This window comes from Nanorana parkeri, unplaced genomic scaffold (assembly GCF_000935625.1).
Source record: "Nanorana parkeri isolate BGI_ZX_2015 unplaced genomic scaffold, ASM93562v1 scaffold2642, whole genome shotgun sequence".
Taxonomy (NCBI): Eukaryota; Metazoa; Chordata; class Amphibia; order Anura; family Dicroglossidae; genus Nanorana; species Nanorana parkeri.
The window spans coordinates 2,359-20,489 of NW_017308910.1; the positions used below are offsets into that span (position 1 = coordinate 2,359).

Consider the following 18,131-nt stretch of genomic DNA (forward strand, 5'->3'; position numbering starts at 1 on the left):
CGAGGATCTGCTTTACACAGTCCACAGGGGTCCTAACATATTGGACTTTGTTTTTGCTGCCCCCTCTGGTGGCGGGTCACGTGACCGAAGGCTGACGAATGGATCGGCTCCAATTAGAGCCGGAGGACAGCTTCCCCGCTCATAGGACTCCGCTTGAAGTTTCACTTAGAGGGAGGCGGTCAGAAAGCGAGCAGCAGCTGCTGAGCGTTCCTATTGGATATCTGTAGACATTGAAATCGAGGCATCTGGACTTTACTGTATTTTTCTTGGAGGCCCTTCGCTGGTCATCCAATCAACTTTCTGAATGGAGCAAGCCGGTCACATGACCAGCAAAAGGCCTTCGAGGAAAATACAGCAAAGTCCAGATGCTTGACCAGGACCTGGATGAATGAGAACCGGCACAGGCATTCCTATTGGAATCACTTAGAGAGAGGCGGTCAGAAAGCGAGCAGCAGCTGCCGAGCATTCCTATTGGAGGCCTTTTGCTGGTCATCTGACCGGCTTTCTCAATTCAGAGGAAAGCTGGTCGCATGTCCAGTGCTGTATTTTCCTCGAAGGCCCTTCGCTGGTCATCCGATCAGCTCTCTGAATGGAGAAAGCCGGTCACATGACCAGAAAAAGGCCTTCGAGGAAAATACAGCAAAGTCCAGATGCCGCGAGTTATCTTCTGTGGATAGATCATGACCTGGATGAATGAGAACCGGCACGGACATTCCTATTGGAATCACTTAGAGAGAGGCGGTCAGAAAGCGAGCAGCAGCTGCTGAGCATTCCTATTGGAGGCCATGGAGGCCAGGTATCATGGAAGCTCCCGGCAATGCATCTTTGCTTTTAAATATAGATTTTGTACGAGCAACAACAACAAAAATAAAATATAAAAGTTATTAAAAAGCTGTGAACATATCGAAATCGATTAAATACCCCTCCCCCCCACCCCCAAAAATAAATAAAAAAATAAATAAAAACCCCATAAAGCAGTTTTGTCTGTAATTCTTCCCTTGTCCGAGCTGCCGCCCCCCTGAAGACTCCAAGGTCCAATTCCCAACCTCCTATGGAAAGCTGAAGGAAGCCTATCATCATTTAACCCACTTCCTGTGAGCTCAGGGTGTCGTGGACACGCCCTTTAGGGGGCGTGTCATCCAGCATCTCGGGCTTACAGTGCTACGGCATGGAAGGGCAGCGACGTGATGTCCTCAGCACCGCTCTCTGCGATATGAGGAGCGACCAGCATCGGAGACGAGGGGTAAAGGAAGAAGATCCTCTGCATGAGGTGATGGGGTGTGTGTGTGGGGGGGAGCATCGTAGAGGACGGGGGGAAAGGGTCCCATAGGGGGGGACTGGGGACACCCCAGCATGAGGTGATGGGGTGTGTGTGTGGGGGGGGGCATCGTAGAGGACGGGGGGAAAGGGTCCCATAGGGTGGGACTGGATCGGGATCTTTGTGTTACAGCAGTTAGGAATTTCATGCCTATGGTAATGCCCAGTAGGACTTCTTTAAAGTGAACCTGTCATCTGTTGAAAATCCTACCTAGGGGCACCCATCACAGGGTGCCCCCCCACCAGGAGGAGAGCCTGTATGTGACCCCAGTTTCCCCTTTATCACTGAGGACTTGACTTTTTTTACTTTGGGGTAGTTGGACCCCGCCCCTGGAGCTATGTCCCACCTACCAGGTTCCATTAGAGCCCGTGCTTTGATCATGGTCTTACTTTGTTACTAAGGATTTGACGTTCCTGACTTTCAGGTGAAGCCCCGCCCCCGGAGCTATGTCCCAACTACCTTCCCGTCCAATCAGGCGCCATTAGAGCCTTTGGTAACAAAATAAATCCAGGATCAAAGCAAGGACTTGACTTTTCTGACTTTGGGGTCATGCGCCCCCCCCCGGAGCTACGTCCCACCTACCTCCCATCCAATCAGGTGCCGTTAGATCCCGTGCTTTGATCCTGGAGTTACTTTGTTACTAAGGACTTGACGTTCCTGACTTTGGGGGTCGAGCCCCGCCCCCCGGATCTAAACCTCACCCACCAGCCCCGCCCAACAAGGTGCCTCTGTGGTCGGCAAGGGCGCTTTCATTTTGGCAAGGGGTCGGTGGGTGGGGCTTAATGGCCAGACAGGGGCCAAACAAGGCCGAGGTTGAACAAAATGAAATGCTAATTCTTATAAACGGACCCCGTGGCCTACACACGCACACACACGCACACACACGTACATATAGATTTATATATGTCTGGGGGGGCGGGTATTTGTTGACCTTTGAACTTTAAAGAGGGTAATAGATTGTGATTGCTCAGAGCAGCGATTGTGATGTTCTCTTTGGACGGAAAGACCGCACTACCCACGTTAGCTATGGAGGGAGGGGTGACTAGGGCACTGGACTGGGGTAGAGCGCCCCCTGCTGGTTTAGCCCTTGACCGGATTTGCAGGGTCTCTTTCCTGTCCGAAGCGACTCTAGAGCGGTGTGTGGCGTATCTGTGGGAGGAGCCTCTTGGCTTGGATTTCCGCATGACTTTGGAGGACCTGGTTTGGGACTGGAGCCTCCCCCCGCCTCGAGGAGCCTAATCCCTCCGTGCACCGCTCCCATCGTCCCGTCTTGCAGAAGACATTTTTCATTACCCGGCGTGAATTTCCGCTCTCGTTTTTGGACGTTCTATCTGCCCCGCGTGCCGCCTCGGCACCTGGCAGAGCGCGTTGTCTCTCTCCTCCCTTTAATCGTATGTAGACCGTCACTCCCGTTGCGCCGTGTTCTCCTTCTGCCCCCCCTCCCTTCGCCACAGGGTGTCGGACCAGCGCCCCCCACGGGTGAAGAGAGAGGGCCACGGGGTGGCCGCAGTCAGATGGCAGTGTCCCACAGCACAGCCTGTTGCCGATGGCAAGGTGGGGTCCCGCCTTTGCGGCCCTCCGACCCCCGACGCCAGCTCGGCAGGATGGGCAGGCTCTCCTGCTTGCAGAGGCCGCGCTCGGCCCGCGGCTGGCGAGACTTGATCTCGTGGCACAGGAACCTTTTCCTCTCGATGACCTCTTGGAGCTTCCCGTCACGCTCCCGGCTCCCGGGGGCCGCGGCGGGGGTGGGGGACAGGACGGCCTGGGAGAAGGAGGAAAGAGACAGAGTGAGGGTCCATCCGTTCGGCCTAGGCTAGAACTATGAGGTGAGTGAGAAGCCCCTCCCCTCATAGTTCTCCTTTAAGTTGTCTCCGGTAGTTAGTGTGAGAAGTAACAATGAATATTCCTGAGGGTCTTGTTCCAGACATGAGAGCTGAGGGGGGAGAATAAATACCTGGAGCAACCTTCTAGAAGTGTCTTCCCTTCCGATCGGTGAACTGGCCAGGTAGGCACAGTTAGGGGGGCGATCGGTGAACTGGCCAGGTAGGCACAGTTAGGGGGGCAGATCGGTGAACTGGCCAGGTAGGCACAGTTAGGGGCAGATCGGTGAACTGGCCAGGTAGGCACAGTTAGGGGGGCAGATCGGTGAACTGGGAGAGGCATGCCACATAGGGAGCCAGCCATTTGTGATGCCCTGCTCAATTGTGAACAAGAAAGAAGCTGCTGATAGGACGGTAGACAGAAGCGTGACTGAGAGATGAGCTCATCAGTCTGCCGCTTCTCCTTTCACTGTCCAGTCACATGCTGGGGGAGGGACAGGACCTGTACGTGTTACTGAGCTGCTGCATGACCGATTTGTGTAAATCTCAGGACTGGATGGACAGAAGATACAAGTCCATTGGCAGTGTGTGTCGTTGGTCGTATGGAGTTGAGCTTTAAATGGATTTAGAAAGGATTTACTAATGTGCGATGCTCTGCAGCAGAGGGTCATGTGGACGGCCTGGTGAGAACTGTGTGGACAGGCAGGTGGTAGGTAAAGTGGCGGAACCCCGCCCGGGACTGCAGAGGTTAACAGAGTCATAATACGCTGATTGGCCAGTCCTTGTTCTTCCCACCTCTGAATTTTCTCCCCGCCCACTGAGAGATCCCTCCTTCAGCGCAAGAGTGATGCTCTGCACAGGGGTGATGATCTGCATGTAAGAAATGCAGCAATGCTCTGCAGAGGGATGTAATGTTCTGCAGGGAGGAGGCAGACATAGCAGTGATGCTTAAAAGCAGAAGGGGGGAGGGGAGGGAGAATGCTCTGTACGGGTGCGATGCTCTTCAGCTGAAAGGACAATCGGATGCAGCAATGCTCTGCAGTTATGCCCATGCAAAAAAAACATATTGATGTCTCAGTGAACTGAATGAGGCAAAATGGTCTGCGGAGTGATGAGATGCTCTGCATGAGAGGCTACAGATGGATGGAAAGGCACAAACATGAAGCGATGCTCTGCAGAGGACGCAATGCTCTGTGATAACAAGCAGGCAATGATGTGCATACATGGAGTAAAGCTCTGCTTTTCATAGAGGTATAATGAAGTGAAACAATGCTCTGCAGACAACTGCAATGGTCTTCAAAAGCGAGCGAAGCAATACTCTGCAGACAGGAGAAATGATCTGCAGTACAATGCAGACCAGTGCTCTGCAGAAGGGAGCGCTGCTCTGTACAATGAAGTGAAGCAATGCCATGCAGACAGGTGAAATGGTCTGCATCTGGGAGCAGAGGAATGCTCTGCACACAGGCTGCAATAGTCTGTTTTCTGAAGTGTCAATAAGTTGAGCGATGCTCTGCAGAGATGTGCAGCGATCTGTAAAATTAATCAGAGCAATGATCTGCATGCAAGTGAAGCAAAGCTGGCAATGATCCAAACTATGACACAGCAGCAATGCTCTGCAGGCGGTGCGATGAATCTGTACTATGAAATGGAGCAATGCTCTGCAGACAGGTGAAATGGTCTGGATCTAGGAGCAGAGGAATGCTCTGCACAAAGACGCAATAGTCTGTTTTCTGAAGCGTCAATAAGCGGAGCGATGCTCTGCAGGCGGTGCGATGATCTGTACTATGAAATGGAGCAATGCCCTGCAGACAGGTGAAATGGTCTGGATCTAGGAGCAGAGGAATGCTCTGCACAAAGACGCAATAGTCTGTTTTCTGAAGCGTCAATAAGCGGAGCGATGTTCTGCAGAGAGGTGCAGCGATCTGTAAAATGAAGCAGAGCAATGATCCGCATGCAAGTGAAGCAAAGCTGGCAATGATCCAAAACTATGACACAGCAGCTGCAATGCTCTGCAGGCGGTGCAATGAATCTGTACTATGAAATGGAGCGACGCACTGCGGAGCGGCGAACATGTCGCGTGCAATGGAAGAAGCAGCGGTGATCTGGCACAGCGTGACGCTGAAGCGTGATGACCTGCGGAGGTTTAGAGATAGTCTGCAGGGAGCATGGCGGCAGAAGCGACGCACGTTTACATGGAATACCTGATTCTGCCTCTGAACGGAGGTCTGACGCACTCCGGACGTGGAGGCGGATCTGCCGAGGCGATAGCCACCTCCGAAATCTGCGGGGACAAATCGGGGAGAAGAGTGAGTGTCATTGGTGAAGCGTTATGAAGCGTAACCACAAGGGGGCAGCAGAGTCCAGCGTAGGAGAGAAGGCCGATGGGAGAAATGCTGGAAAGATATTTCATGTCACATGGGAGGAGTTTGCCATTTCAATGCGGTTTGTTCCCCCCCCACCCCACCCCCCCCGAAAGATTGTGCACCAGCCGGGACAATGGGAAGGCTTTGTTCACACATGATGTCATTGACTAAAAATAACGAAATTATGTCATTTTTTTTAACTGTTATTTTATGCTTTTCGGACAAGAATAGCGAGCGGGCTTGGCCAATGGACCCTGCGCTTCATTCCAGGGGAACCGCAAGATCCTCACTTCTAATTCAAGACTATGAACAGCCACTCGAGAGAACTGAGAGTTTTTATATTTAGGACTCCTGAGAAGGGCTCTTGTCCTTTTTATCCAAGAGCACGAGGCTGAATGGACCAGGCCTCCTATTAGGGACTAGCTAGAATATCCTAAGCCATATACAACCAGATGGACAACTGGACTTTGTATGTCAAGCTGGAGATTACTACTTGGAAGACGCGTCTTACGTCTACACACAAAAAGGACTTCGCTCTACTTCTAAACCTAGAAAGCCCCCTTGTAGGGTGTGTTCTCCATTTACGGTTAAAGATCTAAAAGGACTGTGTTGTTCCTCCAAGTCTACAGAGACCCTCGGAAAGGCCTGTGCTGCCCTTAGCCTACAGAGACCCTCTGAAAGGCCTGCGCTGCCCATCTAAGTCCACAGAGATCCTCTGAAAACACTGTTCTCTCCATTTAAGCCTACAGAGACCCTCGGAAAGGCCTGCGCTGCCCATCCAAGCCCACAGAGAGCCTCCAAAAACATTGTTCTCTCCATCTAAGCCTACAGCGACCTTCTGAAAGGGCAGTGCTGTCCATCTAAGCCTACAGAGAACCTCTGAAAACACTGTTCCCTCCATCTAAGGCTGCAGAGACCCTCCAGAAAGGCTGTGTGGTCCATATAAGCCTACAGAGATCCTCTGAAAACACTGTTCTTTCCATCAAAGCCCACAAAGACTATCTGAAAGGACAGTGCTGTCCATCTAAGCCTTCGGAGAACTTCTAAAAACACTGGTCTCTCCATCTAAGCCTACAGAGACCCTCTGAAAAGGCTGTGTGGTCCATTGAAGCCAATAGGGACCCTCTGAAAGGACTGTGATGCCCATCTAAGCCTACAGAGATCCTCTGAAAACACTGTTCACTCCATCTAAGCCTACAGAGGCCCTCTAGAAAGGCTGTGTGGTCCATATAAGCCAATAGGGACCCTCTGAAAGGACTGTCACCCCATCCTAACTTAAAGAGATCCTTTGAAAACACTGTTCTCTCCATCTAAGCCTACAGAGACCTTTCGAAAGGCTGTGCTGCCTATCTAAGGCTGGGCACACACCTTACAACCACCGCAAGACTTTTGTCTTGCGACGGTTGTGAGGTAATTAAAGAAACGTACCATCTGCCCATCTTGGACAGGCAGTTGTTTTACAGTTTTATTAAACCATATTGGTTTAGTCTTTGATCTTTTATTTTTGCTCCCTAAAGGTATACACTTTGAAGTAGCAGTATGTACTGTGTTTTTAAAACAATCCCACATCTGGTCTGTGTTTAGGTTTTGAAATAAGTTTTCCCATTTTATTTCCCCCACTAGGTTGCGCAGCTTCTCAAAGTTGGCCCTTCTGAAGTTTAGGGTTCTAGTCCTTCCAGTACACTTCCCTTTTCTGTGTTCAATATTAAAAGTAATCACATTGTGATCACTATTACCCAATGACTCCCCAATTACAATATCATCGTACTTGCGATGATCACAAGCCACGCCCCCCCTGAGTGGCGGGCTTCCTATGACCGCAATGCCGACCGGGCTGTGTGCGCTTGGGCACACCGGCCCATCCGGCTTTTATCGTACGAACATGCTACACACCCGCCGAACATCGTACGATACTCGGCGAGTTTTCGAACACGTTCGTCAGTTAAAAGTCGTGCGACCTTACAGTAGTAGAGGTCGCACGGCTTCCACACGCCTTACCATAATCGTACGACCATAATCATCTATGCCTACAGAAAGCCCTGGAAAGGACTGTGCTCTCCATGTAAACCTACAGAGAACCCATTGAAAGGACTATGCTCTCCATGTAAACCTACAGAGAACCCCTTGAAGGACTGTGCTCTCCATGTAAACCTACAGAGAACCCCTGGAAAGGACTGTGCTCTCCATGTAAACCTACAGAGAACCCTTGAAGGAACTGTGCTCTCCATGTAAACCTACAGAGAACCCCTTGAAGGAACTGTGCTCTCCATGTAAACCTACAGAGAACCCCTTGAAAGGACTGTGCTCTCCATGTAAACCTACAGAGAACCCCTTGAAGGAACTGTGCCTTCCATGTAAACCTACAGAGAACCCCTTGAAAGGACTGTGCTCTCCATGTAAACCTATAGAGAACCCCTTGAAGGACTGTGCTCTCCATGTAAACCTACAGAGAACCCCTGGAAAGGACTGTGCTCTCCATGTAAACCTACAGAGAACCCTTGAAGGAACTGTGCTCTCCATGTAAACCTACAGAGAACCACTTGAAGGAACTGTGTTTTCCTTTTAAGCCTCCAGAATGTCTCTGAAAGGACTGCGCCCTCCATGTAAGCACACCGAGAAACTCTGAAAGGGCTGTCTTGTCCATCTAAGCCTACTGAAACCCTCTGGAGGGCTGGGTTCTCCATCTAAAACTGCCGAGAGCATCTAAAAAGGACTGTTCTTTGTATCCAAGCAACTGAAAGGACTCTAACGGCAGTATCCAAGACTATAGAAATCCTCCGAAATGACTTCAGGAACATAGACATTTACTGTATGTTTAATATTGGCTTTGTGAGCTGTAATTGGGCACTTTAGCATTATATCCCAGTTACCCCATATACTTGATCATGAATACCTGCACTCCGATGGCATGCTGGGAAGGTCTGACACGGCACTGGAAGCCCGGTCCTGGCCACCCCTCGGGCCATCGCACTGTCCAGGCTCTGCTGACTCCGAACAGGAATTCCAGACACCACAGGTGTATGGGCCCTCTTCTCCGATCTCCCAACATTCCCGTTCCAGGCACGAGATCCATCTGTAATCGCTGGAAGGGAAAAGTCTTAGATGTCATCAACAGAACCACACTGGCCTCTTATTAAGGTTGTCATGCGATGCCCGGTAAAAGCAAGTCGCCAAGCAGAGGTTTTCAGATGGAAATCTCGGTGTACTGGTCAAGTTTTCAATGGAGGAAAGAAAAGAACCTTCATCTACTGTACATCGGTTTGTTGGCCAAGTCCGGGAGATTGTGGTGGGTCAAAGTGGTGAGACGGGTATTTATTTTATCTCATGTTGTCGGTAACTGGTCTATAGTCTATAGTCCTCATAATACCCTCTATTTACAGTCATGTCACTCTTTCCAACGTTACTGGATGGCAGAACTTCCCAAACTTTCCTCACTGTGATCATTCATGCCTTATGACTGCCAGGGATGCCAAATGGTGTTGCTCAATGTTAAAAGGTGAACTATGGGGCTAGGGCTTTTCCCCATAGTCCTCCTAAGGGCAACGGGAGGACACAAACTAGGCTCGCGGTATACTGCGGCTACAGCTCCCGGTATACTGAGACACCGCAGCCGGAACGGATCCCGACAATTCTGTCTGGATCCGCCCAGCTGCGTGAGTGACAGCTGGCTCTGCCTATCTAGAGGCAGAGCCAGCTGTACCCGCCCCCTCCTCTGTCCGTTGCGCCAGTCAGCGCTGGAGGATCGGACAGGGGAGGGGGGGATCCCTGCAGGGAGCTGTGAGTGACAGTCACGGCTCTCTGCAGGGATAGATCGAGAAGTGAGCGAGCGCCGGTATGTGTTCCCTCACTTCCCGATCTATTGAGACGACCTGTGACAGTTTCATTGTCAGCTCAGATTATGAGGCCGAGTGAAAATCACTCCCGTCATAGTTCTCCTTTAATGTCACTTGTGCATATTGGTAGTCACCCCATGCATATTGGTAGTCACCCCACATTTTCCTCTTTCAGATGAATATTTTGTTAATTTCCTTTCACAGTTGAGGTACCTAAAAGCATCCCAAACACTTGCCCCTTAATTTGCACAGTACCAGTAGAGGAAGGGCCGGATTTACACCTGTACAACACAGGCCACAGCTTCGAATGGCAGAGCTGCCTAGAGAGGTGCACAGCCACCCAATCATCACAGAAAAGAAAAGCCCAATCTGCCCAAGGACACGGACAACTGGACACACATCGGTTCTCCACATACAGACAGAATTGCCGTGTGCATCTGCATAGGGGCACGGGGGTTCATGTACGTGATGTGTTCATGCACACCTGATTTCTATGTGTACTTCTGCACTTGCAGTTCCAAGAAGGCTATTTATGTCCCCCCTAACCTCTAGCAGGCTATTTAAGTCCTCCCAGTCCTCCCTAACCTCATTGCTGCTTGGTCATCAACTGTATACACAGAAAGGACGTCCTGGAGCTGGAAAGAGTCCAGAGAAGGGCAACTAAACTAATCAAGGGTCTGGTGGACCAAAGCTATGAGACGAGGTTACAAAACTTAAATATGTTCACGCTGGAAGTGAGGAGATTAAGGGGGGGCATGATTTGGATGTACAAGATGTTCAATGGTGATGGCAACATCAGCAATAAACCTTTTACAGTAAACTCCATAACAAAGACTAGAGGCCACCACCTAAAACTGGTGGAGAAAAGATTTAACCACAAGTGGCGTAGGAGCTTCTTCTCAGTCAGAGCGGTTGGGGTCTGGAACTCGCTGCCGCAAGCAGTGGTATCAGCTGAGAGTGTTGAATCATTCAAAGAGCATTTGGACAATTTCCTCAGAGACCGGAACATACAGGGGTACAGGTACCCTTAAAAAAATAAGATCACACGGGGACTCGTACACATACACATGCAGGGTCACAAACATACACACAATAGGTTGAACTTGATGGACCTGTGTCCATATTCAACCTCAAATACTATGTAACTATGTATATCTTGCCAACATTTATAGACATTTATATTTATTTATCGATTTGTATAAACTTGTGGTTTTAGCTAATTGGCAGGCTGCATAAAAGAAGCTGGGCCCTGGCTTGGAAAATGAAGCTGGGCACGAGCCTGGCAATGAGGACGGGACTATTAAGAAAACAGATGCCACTCAAACTAGGTGTATTGACTTACGTTCGCCAAGTTGGCTTCTACGCCCACATGACATCCTTCTTTGCAGTTCCCACACTGAACCAGCTCGGTTGTCTTCCATCTGTCCTGTTCCACCTCCACGAGGTTCCGAGGCCTGAACAATGGGTGTCCTTGAGCCCTTTACGCTGTTCTCATATGCTGGTGGTCTTTTGCTTGCAGGGTACGTCCAGACAGGAGGAGAAGCCTGCTCCCCTGGTGCCTGATGGAGGTGTGCTGACGGAGGCCGACTAGGGATTGGCGTCCCTGCTGCTGCACGGGATGCTGGGCAGATGAGTCCGGACAAGACTGAAATTTCCCTCTCAGTCTTTTCCTCTAGCTGTGAGGCTGGTAAGAGTGAATGGGTCACCTTGACGGAAGAATACACCATGGTGTAGGAAAGGGCTTTGTCCCGGGCATGTCCATGAGGAATGGGTAACATGGATCCCCCTTTTTCCTGTGAGCAAGCTGACCCTCGTGGGATTTCAGAGTCTGGCCTGCGCTGGACAGAGTTTTGAGGTGGTAGCGGGGTTGAGTGGCTGCGGGCACGACCGGATGGCGGCAGGTGAACTGAAGATGAGGAAGCTATGGAAGGCACCTCTTTGTGGGGCACTGGCAGCTTGGATGACACCGGCTGTGAAGGCTTTGTGACTTTTTGGCCTTTTCCAGACGGTTCACCCAGAAGAGGAGGTCTGTGCTGCAGGAGGTTGGGAAAAGGTGGAGGAATGTCGACCTCAGGAGTTCTAGGTGGCGGTGGCCGGCGGCGCTGAGGGTGACGAGGGATGGATGGTTTCTCTTCGTGGACTGGGTATTTCATTTCCTCATATATAGCTTCTTCTTCCCCATCTGACTCTTCTTCTGGTGGAGCTGGGGTGGGAGGTGGTGGAGGTCTCCGTGAGACATTGCCGACCATCTCAATATAAACAGGTTCGTCAGGGGAAGGTGAAGATGCGCGAGTGTTAGGATTGAGAATGGCAGATGAGGAGGCTGGACGATTGGCATAGGCCTCATCAAATGAAGCGGAGAGATGAGTGTGTGGGCTGCGCTGTGGCTTCTGGGGTGGCAACCGGCGAGAGTCAGAGGCACTTTTTAGGGACCCTACAAAAGAAAGGCAACTTTTTAAGTTTAATTTAGTTTGCTTTTTTAATATTTATCTCCTAAGCCTAGACTTCCCTTCCCAAGTCAAGCTCTTTCTAGACAATCACAAAGTGTTCCTTGGCCAACTTGATGATATAACCCTGGCAGTGTTTTTGGGATTCCTGTGGCCTTCTAGTTAGACATACTTAATAGATAATCAGGAAGCTTCTTAGTGATCCCATACCACCTCAGGAGCCAAACTTCTTGGTGGTCCCATACCACCTCAGGAGCCAAGCTCCTTGGTGGTCCCATACCACCTCAGGAACCAAACTCCTTGGTGGTCCCATACCACCTCAGCTAGCTACTCTGAATTTGGGCAATGGCCCTACTCAAAGGAGATCCTATGCTGCTCAGTTATTATGGAAGGTACACCCAACAACCCTTTAGAGATTTGGGCTGGCAGAAGTGGAGAAGCTGCTTGTCTGGTCAATGAGCTCTTTGCACTAGAACCCTTATAGATCTACATGGCTTGGCTCATCTACAGCCTGGTCAGGTGGTTTTTAGGACATACATGGAAGAGCTGTGAAAGTCTTTACATAGACTAAGCTACGGTACACCGGCAGGCACTCTTGGTTTTGTGTATTTGGCTGGTCTTACCTTCTTTTCTGAGCCTACGTTCCTCTGCTGTCCTTCCATCTCCACCAAAGCTGAGTTTTGTGCTGGGGTTCCTCTTGGGTTTAGCCGGGACCCTCCTCCCAGATGGACCCCCTTCATTTCCACTCTCCTCTGGTGCGCTGCCCACCGAGTGACAGGAAAGGGATCGAGGGGCCATGGCACTAGCACAAGGGAGAGGGGCCCGCTCCTGAGAGGCTGGCATCGTCATGAAGCCCATTCGAAAGTGGCGACGGAACGAGGCCATATCCCGGACCAAGACTAAAATATTTCAGACTGATGCCCAGATATAAAACAGATTATCAGACAGATATTTTACTGGCTTCCTGATACTTTACTGTAAATGCAGACAGACTGGGGGGCTTTCACTGTAGGAATATGGTAAGCATGCTGTGGATTCTTTACTGTAAGAGGAGGCAGGAGGTGAATTCTTTACTGTAAGGGGAATCAAACTGCATTCCATACTCTAAGGGTACTCAGACTGTCAGCTATTAATAGTAGAAAGTGTGTGGATTCTACTTGAAGCGGAACTCCCTTCCAGAAACGCTTTTAAGGATAGCCAGGCTGTGGATCCTTGATTGTCAGGGCAGCCTGATTGTGAATTCTTTACTGCAAGTGGAACCAAAATGGATTCTTTACAGTAAAGGGAATCTAAGCGGACATGACAAGTAAGTAATACAGTTACATAGTATTTGAGGTTGAATAAAGACATAAGTCCATCAAGTTCAACCCATTGCGTGTATGCATGTTACTCTGGATGTGTATGCGTGTGTATGAGTCCCCGTGTGTGTTCTTGTTCAGTCCTCCTGTTACCCTAAGGAGAACTATGGGGAAAAGACTTAACCCCACAGCTCTCCTTAAACAGAAATTGTACCCCTGTATGTTACGGTCTCTGAGGAAATCGTCCAAGTGTTTTTTGAAAGATCCCACACTCTTAGCTGAAATCACTTTCTGTGGCAGCAAGTCCCAGACCCTAACCGCCTGAACTGTGAAGAAGCCCCTTCGCCCCTTGTGCTGAAATCTTTTCTCCACCAATTTTAGGTGGTGGCCTCTAGTCTTTGTTTTGGAGTTTACCGTAAAAAGTTTGTTGCTGATGTTGCCAACACCATTGAACATCTTGTACATGAAAATAATGTCCCCCCTTAATCTCCGCACCTCCAGCGGGAACATGTTTAAATTTAGTAACCTCGTCTCATAGCTCTGGTCCTCCATCCCCTTAATTAGTTTGGTTGCCCTCCTCTAGACTCTTTCTATCTTCAGGACGTCCTTTCTATGTACTGGTGACTACACATGTGCACTGGCAAAAAAATTGTTTAGTTTAGTTTTGATTCGGATTTTGTGTTATTTCGTTGTTTCGGGATTCGCGTGTTAAAGTCAATTCGGATTCGGATGAAATTCGTTCACACGTTCGTTTCGTTTTCGTTTCTTATTCGTTTCGTCCGTTTGTGGCAGCAAAGTGACATTTGAGGGGGGAACATTTTTTTTTTCTCCTTCTCTGATGTCACTTTGCTGCAACGATGGAGCGAACGAAACGAATAAGAAACCGAACGTGCGAACGAACTACCGCTAATGAATTTCGGAAATGGAGATTCGGATTTGTCTGCATTTGTTATATATCTGCAATTTGGAATTCGGATACATCCGAATATTCGTCCGAATTTCGTTTCGGAGCGAATCGCACATGTCTACTGGCGACCAAAACTGAACCGCATACTCCAGATGAGGTCGCACTAGTGATCTATAAAGTGGTAAAATGATGGATTTGTCTCTCGAGTACCTTCCTTTTTTAATACAGGACAGGACTCTACTCGCTTTGGTTACCGCGGCCTGGCATTGCAAGCTATTGTTCAATCTGTGGTCTACTATGACCCCCAAATCTGTTTCCATTTCTGACTTCCCTAGTGGAGCTCCCATTAATGTATAGCCCTCTTTATCTTTAACCCCAAAGTGCATTACTTTACATTTATCCACGTTAAACCTCATCTGCCATATAGTTGCCCCTCCCCCTATTTTATCCAGGTCCTCCTGTAATGTTCTACTGTCCAAGTGCGTGTCTATTAAGGTGCCCATACACTGCACGATTCTCGTACGAGAATGGCGGGAAATCCCGCGATCGTACGAGAATGACTATGCTCACAGCAAATTCTCCAATCTTACTACTTTTACTGCAAAGAATCCACACTCCACTTACAGCAGAATCCACAGACTGCAACAAATGATGACAGACCCGCCTCGCTCTCACAGTTATACTGTATCCGTGGACTGACCACGCCATGGAATTAAATAAACAACAACGTGCTGGATTTTGGCCTTGTCCTACCTCTTCTTAGGCTCCTCTTCTTTCTGCCTCCACTCCACCCGACTCTTCCTGTACAGCAGATTCATGTCTCCTGCCTTTTCTATCCCGAGGTGTGTCACAGTGTCAGGGGAGCTGGGGGTCATCTTCCGGAGTCTGACCTCTTGACCCCTCAGATGATGGAGACTGCGGGGCAAACAAAATGGTACGGCGTGAAAACTGGTTCTCTGAGCTCGCCTGGCGGTTGCAGCTCATGTGTACTCCGCTTATATTTTACCCACCCCGGTGCGGCCTGCCGGGCGTCACCCAATGGCACGTCATCACGAACCGCACGTAATGACGTCACACACTCTGAACTGCTGGTAGCCATCTTGGTGATGGACGCCGGCAGAGAGAGGAGGGGACGTTCATCCGTTGGGATAAGGTATGCCGCCGGGTCCCCCTCCTCTCTCGTGCAGCTGTCTTCGTCCATGACCTTGTGGTTGACTTTTCAGAGAGGGTGACACCAAAATGACTGTCAGTCATTTTGGTGTCACCCCTCTGATGGTGTCTCTCAGTGTGAGCGAGATGCCTCGAGATGCCTGGACCAGAGTGGCAAAACGAACCCTTGTGACGCCACTGCACAGTACTCCTCTCAGGAGCCCTCAGCCCTAATGCAATCAGTGGGCGGGCTCTTGGGAGGAGTTATGCAAATATCAAAATGCCTCAATAGGTGGGTGTCAACGTTTCTAGGCAGGCTGCATTTGCATGCAGACCTCCATAGCTAACGTCCACATGTGATTTCTGAGCCTCCATGATTGAAGGAACTGAAATCCAATGAATGAAAGGGGCGGGGCCAGTCAAACTGGGAAGGTAAAAAAGCTAGATAACGCTGGACGTCCTCCAGCCAGGAAAGGAGGCGGAGCTCTATCTGACTTGCTGCAGCTTCTCATGCATATTGCGAGAAGCTCCCAGTGTGCAGTGACATCAGAGGAAGCAATTTCGGGCCAGGAGAGGAACCGGTACAACTGTGCAAGACTGAAGGGGAAGGCCGTAGTTCAGATTTAGGGCAGCCCATTTATCATAAACAGCCTTCCGATGTACCTCAATGGACCAGCCAATGGATGTGCACCTATTTGTCAGACACACTGCAGACCACCACAATGCATGGCAGCTACTATACAGTGCATATGGGCAAATGTTATATATAGATTGCTATGCAAGCATTCTCCAATTCTATGTTATTAAATTTGTACTTGTAAAAAGGTCTATTGGGCGGTGTTTAAAAAACGCAATACTCTCCTGCAAGCCAGAGCTTGTCCCCTGCAGTACTTCTTTTTCTCCACAAGACGTCCTCAGTCTTCCAGGTATCATGACACCCAACCTTCTTTAACCTAGAAGACTCAGGATATACTGGGAGCGCAGGGCATCAAGAACCCGCCCCCTTGGAGGGGTGCCCTCCATCAATTCGCTCTAGGGCCTTGGTTCTCAACTGGTGGGTCGTGACCCAAAAGTGGGTTCCCCGTGTTAGGTGGGTCGCCGCGTGCCTTCCACTTTTCTAGGTGAGAGGCTCCTCAGTCTCCCCCTAGCACAGTAGACTTGTGCGCCGTCAAAAAATTAGTTCCGTTCCGTTTCGTAATATCCGTTATTTCGTATTTCGTAATTCGTGTCCGAAACTCAATTCGGATTCGTACGAAATACGGATTTTCGGTAGTTTCGGCACATTTTCGTAACTTTACGAACATTCGTTATGATGAAGTTAAAAAGCAAAAATACCTTTGTTAATATTGGAGTCCATGTGGTCGTTGTTTTTGTATCCGAAATACGAATTCCGTTAACGGATTCCGTATCCGAATTTCGTATTTCGGACTTAAAAAAAAAACTACCATCAACTCCAATATCAAAGGAACTTTGCTTTTTAACTTCAATATAACGAATGTTCGTAACGGAACGAAAATACGTCAACGGAATTTCTTATTTCCTGCCTGTGTATTGTAATGCAACCCTCAGCGGCAGCGGATCCGTATTTCGTATTTAAAAAAAAATCTTGTCATGTTGTTCAACCTCATTTACAGGGGTAATATTAGTTCCCGTTTCAAAGAAATTCGGATCCGAAATTCGTGAACGGAATTTCGAATTTCGGATATAATTTGGAAACTGCAATTCGGATTTCTTATGCTTCCGGATCTACGAATTTCAGGAAAATTTGTAGGAATTTCGATTCGTAACGAAACGAATCGCACATGTCTATAGCACAGCACTGTCCCTTCTGACACCGAGCAGCCATTCAAAATATGCTGCCCGGTGCCGAGTGTCGACATGAGGTGGGGTGGGCTGGGGGTATGACAGAGAGGGAGCTCCATCCATACATGTATTGGTTACTGCTCCCTCACGTGCCCTGTCGAGGTGCCTGGACCGGAGTGGCAAAACATTCTGGCTCCCGGCACCTCTACAGGCGCGCATGGGAGCTGTACAAGCAATGCACATATGGATGGAGCTCCATCACAGCCCACACTGCCATACATTCCACTCCAGTGCGACTTGGGTCGCGACTTAATGACCAAGGACAAATGTGGGTCCTGAGGTTACACAGGTTGAGAACCACTGCTCTAGGGGTTGCAATTCTTCTTTAAAATCCACAATAGTTCCCGCCCATTGGTTCTGTAGGTTGGTATATGGCTATCCATCCATCCATCAGAGATAAACGTTTCACCTGACCCACCTTTTGGAGTCTCAGTCTGGCATCTTCATCCCACAGCCATATCTCCTGATACCGCATTGGTCTAACGTAGAATCAACCAACCACCCCAGCTGTGTTCAGCAGCTTGCCAAGGATGTCACAAACCATATCCTGTTCCATTCACTTAGACCCTAACCGGCCTCCAAGAGGGACGGACCCGATCAGTCCATGAGTCTATTGCATGAATGGAGGTTTTAGTGCAGAAATCTAGAACTCTTCTCTATATAAGACAGCAATCCAGAGGAATCATTAGAACCTACGGGTACGAGTGTTGCTTTTATTGGTCCATTTCTTTTCCTTCTGCCAATGTAGGTTTGCTATTGTGAAGTTATAGTCATCTGAGGCCCATGGTTCCTTGAAATCCCTTTTTGTAATCTTTGAAGAAGAATATAGTGAGGGGAACTTCGTAATGTCCTTGGAAGATTGTCCCTTCAGGTTCTTAGAGGAGAAGGCATTTTCACAATGGTTGTCGTCAACCAGGAAGGGTAACCAATGTTGGCTTCCAACAAGTCAACCGAATGACGGATCAGACCAGCTCTCTCCTAAAATGATATTACGTCTCGGACGTGGATGATAACAAGATAGACATTGTCCGCGGCAAAAGCTCCTGTGTTCTGTATCGAATCGGAAGGAAGATCTGTTGCCATAATGTCAGGTCACGCGGGATTTCGGTCTGTAGCTGACAGTCGTAAGAAAA

General features: G+C 49.3%; 1 protein-coding gene across 1 annotated transcript; it reads right to left on the minus strand.

Moving 5' to 3' along the window:
- Window positions 1-2,762: 2,762 nt before the first annotated feature.
- Window positions 2,763-17,617, minus strand: NYAP1 (neuronal tyrosine phosphorylated phosphoinositide-3-kinase adaptor 1). The gene is made up of 7 exons (XM_018573960.1): window positions 17,417-17,617; window positions 14,729-14,901; window positions 12,405-12,674; window positions 10,677-11,768; window positions 8,395-8,583; window positions 5,340-5,419; window positions 2,763-3,080 (listed from the first exon to the last, which is right to left on the minus strand). Exons 3-7 carry the CDS (start codon window positions 12,664-12,666, stop codon window positions 2,829-2,831), a joined length of 1,875 nt encoding a protein of 624 aa, XP_018429462.1. The 5' UTR covers window positions 12,667-12,674; window positions 14,729-14,901; window positions 17,417-17,617; the 3' UTR covers window positions 2,763-2,828.
- Between the last annotated feature and the right edge of the window lie 514 nt (window positions 17,618-18,131).

Excerpts from the sequence above, each read along its gene's own strand:
- NYAP1 (XM_018573960.1), bottom strand. The coding sequence starts at position 12,666 with ATGGCCTCGTTCCGTCGCCACTTTCGAATGGGCTTCATGACGATGCCA. Across the intron at positions 11,769-12,404 it reads ACGTAGGCTCAGAAAAGAAG|GGTCCCTAAAAAGTGCCTCT; the intron begins GTAAGACCAGCC and ends TTTCTTTTGTAG. Across the intron at positions 3,081-5,339 it reads CCGTTCAGAGGCAGAATCAG|GCCGTCCTGTCCCCCACCCC; the intron begins GTATTCCATGTA and ends TCCTTCTCCCAG.